This window comes from Pinus tabuliformis, chromosome 7 (genome assembly GCF_031772625.1).
Source record: "Pinus tabuliformis cultivar Carrire ecotype Pingquan chromosome 7, CPIR1, whole genome shotgun sequence".
In the NCBI taxonomy this organism is placed as follows: Eukaryota; Viridiplantae; Streptophyta; class Pinopsida; order Pinales; family Pinaceae; genus Pinus; species Pinus tabuliformis.
Genome location: NC_142293.1, coordinates 180,435,599 through 180,441,984, shown reverse-complemented (window position 1 = coordinate 180,441,984; position 6,386 = coordinate 180,435,599). Strand labels below are relative to the sequence as shown.

General features: G+C 36.5%; 1 protein-coding gene across 1 annotated transcript; it reads right to left on the bottom strand.

Moving 5' to 3' along the window:
• Positions 1-2,652: 2,652 nt before the first annotated feature.
• On the bottom strand, positions 2,653-4,542 carry LOC149246448 (putative xyloglucan endotransglucosylase/hydrolase protein B). Its single transcript, XM_089455693.1, has 4 exons — positions 4,230-4,542; positions 4,024-4,124; positions 3,738-3,931; positions 2,653-3,361 (listed from the first exon to the last, which is right to left on the bottom strand). The coding sequence occupies exons 1-4, from the start codon at positions 4,426-4,428 to the stop codon at positions 2,959-2,961; spliced, it is 897 nt and encodes a 298-aa protein (XP_089311819.1). The 5' UTR covers positions 4,429-4,542; the 3' UTR covers positions 2,653-2,958.
• Positions 4,543-6,386: the final 1,844 nt, after the last annotated feature.

Here is a 6,386-nt window from a genome sequence, read left to right as displayed (position 1 = left end):
CTTCTTCTATGGCTGCTACCACAACATCAAATTTGGTAAACAAAGATCTGAGGACCTTTTCAACCACTGTTTGATTGTTAATTTCTTCACCATAAACCTTTAATTGATTTATGACAGTTATGACTCGATTCATGAAAGAATCGATGTCCTCTGTCTCCTTCGTCTGCAAACTTTCAAAATCTCTCCTAGTATTTTGCAACTTAACAATATTGATTTTGGCCATACTTGTATAGTTTGTCGCCTAAGTATCCCATGCTACTTTCGCTAAAGACGTGATCATAATTTTTAGGAACATTGCTCGGTCCGCTCCCTGCTGGATAAAATGCCACGCTTGTGCGTTCTTCTTCTTGTCTTTCTTCCATTGTTCCCCCTTTGTATTATTGAGAGCTCGTTCTGTTGCTTCATCCGTAGGTTCTAAAAACCCAAATTGGACATAATCTCAAACATCATGAACCTGCAAAGTGGTCACCATCTTAATGGCCCACACATGATAATCTGATGAAAATTTGAAAAAACCATCTTTCTTCAAACTTCTCTTCAAAAACCCTAAATTTCTTTTTTTCATAAACTTACAAAACTCCTTTTTTGAAAAAATATCCTTGTAAATTAACCCTCAATTATTTTTAATATAAGAATTATTTTATATAAAAAAAGCTTTTATAATTATTTTTTAAGAACTTTATTAAAAAAACTTTAAAAAGCATTTAAAAAACCCTCATAAAATACTCTTCAGACTTAACGAATCTTTTAAAAGACCCCTTTGTAAAAGGCTTTTCACGAACACTTAAAAGAGACTTTATTAAAGCCCGTTTGCTTTTCCGTTTTTTAAGTAACAAGTCAAACAACGACTCTTTTTAGGCGGGCCTTTTAATGTGTGGCTTATTTTTTCACGCTTTGCTTTTCATGTAAGGCTCACGTGTGGTGTATTAATACCCTGCGCACTCATAACTCCTAACTTCTTAACCGTATAAAACAACCTCTGCACTAAACCCGAAATTTCCCAAAACTGCGCGGTTTTATGTACTAATAAAGGGTGTAATCTTTAGTGCGATTTTTTGGAGGTTTTTCGGTGAGTTTTTCTAGTCAAATTTCTCTAAATTCCGGTAGCAATTTATTGAAATCGCAAGTTTGATAGGTAATTTCTGCACAATCAAAGCATCCTAGGGGTTTTTCAGGGTGCTGAATCCAAATATGCAGTTAAAAAACCATTTTAACTAATGCAAATCAAGATTTAACCTCAATTTTTTCTCCCGGATTCCGTCACCGGAATCTCCAAAAAGTCGCACTAAAGACAACTCCCTAATAAAATGCGAAATTCATATAGTTGGACAAATTTGTAACATATTTTTTTTTTTAAACTTTAGTTTTTTCTACCTTTTTCTGGCTGGTTACGCAGGTATTATGGATATTTGATACCAATTAGTTGAAAATGTAAAGAAGTTAAATACATAATTCACTCAAAACACATAAGTTGTGATTGTTTTATTGATCACACAAAATTTGATTTTTAATAAATCGGGTAAAAAATATTTAACTTTTTCTACTAATTATTCATCTTAAATATCTTGACATGCAACTACACACTGAAAATCGTTTACCACTTAACTAAAATTGACTTAACACTCAAACTCTCTAAATTTAACCAACTTCAAACGCGGGTGTAATTAACTTATTTTTAGCAATTATCAAAGTGAGGTTGTGCATTAGTCTTTTAAATGAGTTGTGTAGGATAGTGGAAGTATGGTGGATGAAGAAAGAAGTTACATATGAGACTGTAAAGCGAGACGTGGGTAGATGTGTTCCAGAGTTGTCATTGTGTGGAGTGTGAAAGCTTAAGTGAAATTATGGATGGGCTTCAAAGCTGGAATAGGAAGATGTGAACATGATTAGAGCATATTATTAATTGAATATAAATATTTAGGAAAAATTGTTTTTGCAAATTTTAAATTTATTTATCTAAATATTTATATTGTTATTCATTCTTAATAATGATTTTTTTTCGTTAAATGAGTTATTTTAACCAACTATGAATAAGTACGAAGATTTAAGACAATGACTAAATAGAGATGTCAAAAACTCAGGCACAAGTATGTGCATAATCCAAAGGAAAAGACAATTTTCATATCATGTTTGTCACTGCCAATAAGATGCTAATTTATCTAAATGAAAAGACCCTCTATGAATCTGCTGGAAGGGATTGGTAGTGGTGAAGTTAAGAGGCGTTTGGTAAGTAGTGAAATTGTGTTTTTGAAATATTTTGGAGTTTGAAATGAAACATGTTTTGCGTAATCAACTCTATATGTGGGTGCACGGTAATTAGAGGCTTGGTAAAGTATAGAAGTTCCAAAATGAAAATGCTTAATATGAAACATTGATATGTTTAGTGCGTGAAATATGAAACATTGATATGTTTAGTGTATGAAAAGTTGTGATAAAAGATATTTTTTGATATGAGTTATATTTGTTGGTTCGAAATATATTGATAAATATAAATGTAACACTGATATAAATATATCTCATATTTATAATGTTCTTTTTTTAGACCATTAGTATGTAGATCATGATGTAAACCTGATTAATAAGTAATGCTGCTGCTTTTAACCAGGCTGCGTCAATATGGTTTTATTAGTGGGCATTAAAAAAAAATCGAGGGAAAACAAATAATATGGCCGTACTCTTTTTCCCATTACATTAATATTCCAATCACATTAAGCATATCGATGGCGAAGTTCAAACAACCCTTGAATTAAACTATGCAAGATTAGGCATCACAAGCCACACTATAATTAGCTCGAGAGACCCCCTTTATAGTAAACAAACGCATTGTTATATTTTTCTGAAGGAAACAAATACGAATTATTATCACCCGAAAAAATCGATTCGTCTAACATTTTATAATCCGACGGTAGCATAAGGTGCTGATGCTGATGGCGTCCATCATCGCTGATAAAAAAATCTCTAAATGTTATCGCGATCGCGGATACATTCCGGCGGCATTTTCTTGTTTCTGGCGGCGTCGGTGCAGTAATTGTAGATAGTGTAGTGCTTCCTCACCCATTTCAAGAACCGCCATTGCCGCCCATCCAGGTCTCTGAACTCCACCTGATCCCACCACCGCCGCCCCTGCGTAGCGCACACCGACTCCGCAGCAGAAGCTTCGCAGGCATCGACGTGGAATTGCTTGTAGGAGGCGGTGAAGGGCGCCTTGCTCCAATCGGTTTTCTCCAGACCCCCTCGGGTGGCCCAGTCATCCGCATTCCACAGGCTCGAATAGATCTTCATTGGTTGGTTGAAAGGGAACCTTACCCCCAGGTCCTTGCAGTTCTTGAACACGCGGATTGGTACCGAGTCCACAAAAAAACTGCACGAAAAACCCATCACACACATCAATATTCATGAACGTTCATTGCCAAATTTTTGAAAAGGTTTTTGGTTTTTCTAGGATTTTATTTGTTTGAATCTTGTAAGGATTTATTGAAATCACTAGTTTTACTAGTGAATTTTTCACAATAAAAATATTTAAAAATTTTCTAATTATCTATTTTAAAAAAAATTAGTTTAAACAAAACAAATCAAAATTTTACCCCAAATCTTAATTTGATCACAATTTCAATTTTTTTATTTTTTTAGTCTTATTGAAAAACTACAAAAGTAAAAAAATAAAAAATCATACTTAAACTACTCCCATTTGAAATAAGAAATAGCTAGAATGTCCCGGGTTCAAGTATGGGGCTTACACGATCTGGTACATGTTCCAGAGTACTGCATAGGAATGGTAATCCTTGGTGGGATCGAACCAGAGATATATGCGATGCTCTCTCTCACCCTTGCCTCCTGTGAATACATTGGTCTGAAGAATGTAAGGTTGCCCAGACCTGTTGCCCAAAAATTCGAAATCTATCTCGTCGTGCTCTGCAGTTTGAGAAGAAAGCTGCCCGCCCCAAAATAAACAGACACACACAAAGTGATTAAACAACAGCAGATTTAAAAGAAGCCCACAACACTTACTATGAATATACTCACATAGAAGGCCGTGACAGTGCCAGCCGAATCACCAGGAACCAGCTTGATCTGCATGCTGAAATGCCCAAATAAATATGTCCCCTTGGATTCGAACCCCGCACCTGCCAACCCCATATTACATCTTACTCTGTTATATCCAGTGACTGATAAAGATGAAACGGCCAAGAAATATGCAAAAAGAAATGGAATAGATAATAATTACATACCATACTGTTTGTTGAGAAGAAGTTCGACCTTTCGACCTCCATGGAATTCTTTGATGTGGTCTGAACCCCAGCTTGCGCCGTAATTTTTGCCGAAGGGCACACTCACTGGCTTGGGCGTGGCAGCCATGGCAGCAGAATGGAGAAGCAGAATGAGAAACAGACCCAGAAGCTGGGTAGTCTTCATCGCTTCCAAGCACATCGATGTTACAGAAAATGAAATTATTTTGCAGAAAATTGAAGACGTGATAAGCCGGGCACGCGGAAATGGAATGGAAGACGTGATAAGGGCAGACTGTGGGTGGCAAGGGCTTTTATAGAAGCCATAGCAAGCATCAGGGTCTGCCTTGAAACTTCCCGAACGTCAACATCATACGCGGAGGGTCTGAGTGTGTTCATTATGATTATCATGTCATTCCCATGGCCTCAGTTCTCGCCGTTATCTCCGCGTCCAGTAAGACATCAAAATTTCTTCGCCATGTTCAGCGGAATTGGGTCAGCCAGACGCGGATGGCCTCGTGGAGCACACTAAAACTTTCCTAATTTTGGTGGTATTTTCTACTTTCTCATGTGATTCTTGGTGGGAATTTAGACTTCACAATTTCATAATTCCATGATAGTGACATCTCACAATTTCATGATAGTGACATTACAGTTTTATCCCACTCAGATGCGCGAAACCATTAAAATGTCACAGTTGCAATCTGAACTGAACAAACAATTAGTCAGTTTTGCTACATTCCAGAAAGGGAAAAATTTGAACTAACATTTGAATGGGATTAATGACATGTTGAAATTCCGCATAGATTTAAATATAGCGAAATTAAACTAAGCTTTCAGAATAATAAAGAGCAATTTTAAGGTCCCAGATATTAAATTACAAGAAAGTATTAAACGAAACAACAGCCAGCCTCACCCATTAGATTATAGTAAAATATAAGTCAAAAGTCCAATAGAAAAACAACAGCTGTAAGTCGTTGCGGCTGCTTCGAGACTGAGTTTGTGTTATTGCTTTCCGACGGAGGAGATGGCACATAATCAACCTAGAGAGTAAACCGAATATTAGGAGGATTGATTTGCTACTTATTGTTGATTTTTTCATGGCAAATCTTTTGAGAATATATTTTTCTTCAAAACATATAAGTCGTGTCATTGAATGTTTCAATTTTATAAATTAGAAATCAAAGGAATGACAATGGAATTAGCACTTTAAATTGAGTAAATAAAAGTTCAATAGATAAAGTAAAATAATTTTTAAAAATTACTCATTAATTGGGCCATCAAAAATTGTCTTTCTTTCCGCACTTTGTAGCATAAAAGTGTTGTTCTCCTGGATCTCAGAAATGATAAAAGGCCCAGTCCACAGAGCATCGAACTTTCCATGGTTGCCTTTCTTCTCCTTGAGTGTATCCCATTTAAGAACCAAGTCCCCAACTTAAAACTGTCTATCTTTGTCTTTCTGTCAAAGGCTTCCTTGATTCTCTTTTGATGTGTTGCAGACTTTTCAACCAATTGATCTTTGATTTGATGCACTTCTTCCAAATCACTGATCCTTCTAGCCATGTCATCTTCTCCATTCTACTTTTCCTGCAAGAACTTTGCCATAGGGAGGGTCAACTGAATTGGGAATATAGCCTCAGTGCCATAAACTAGCTTGAATGGAGAATTCCCTATGGATTTCTTGGTAGTGACCCTGTCAACCCACAATGCATACTTCAGCTTGGAATCCTAGTTCCTTTCGTTGTCTTCCCGCAACTTTTTAATTATCCTTATCAGGCTCTTGTTGGAAGATTCTATTAGGCCATTTCCTTGGGGGTAATATGAGGTGGAATGCACCAGCTTAATTCCCATTGAGTCACACATGCCCACCAACTCTTTTGCCCTGAAGGTTGCTGCATTTTCTGTAACCAATTTGTATGGGCAGCCAAACCTGGTGAAAATATTTTCTGTTAAGAACTTCATGACCACATGGTGATCAGCTTTCCTAGTAGGGATGGCTTCAATCCATTTAGTGAAGTATTCAATGGCTACTAAGATCCATCTGTGCTAGCTTCTGGAATGAGGATTGATTTCTCCTATGAAATCCAAGCCCCACTACTAAAAAGGACCACTAGCATGAATTGGCTTTAAGGGCAAGGACTTCAATTGTTGTTTTCCTTC

Bases quoted from the DNA above. Each gene is read 5' to 3' on its own strand.
- LOC149246448 (XM_089455693.1), bottom strand. From the start codon at position 4,428: ATGTGCTTGGAAGCGATGAAGACTACCCAGCTTCTGGGTCTGTTTCTC. The intron at 4,125-4,229 runs GTATGTAATTAT...TGGGGTTGGCAG, and splicing joins TCTTCTCAACAAACAGTATG to GTGCGGGGTTCGAATCCAAG. The intron at 3,932-4,023 runs GTGAGTATATTC...TGGGGCGGGCAG, and splicing joins GCACTGTCACGGCCTTCTAT to CTTTCTTCTCAAACTGCAGA.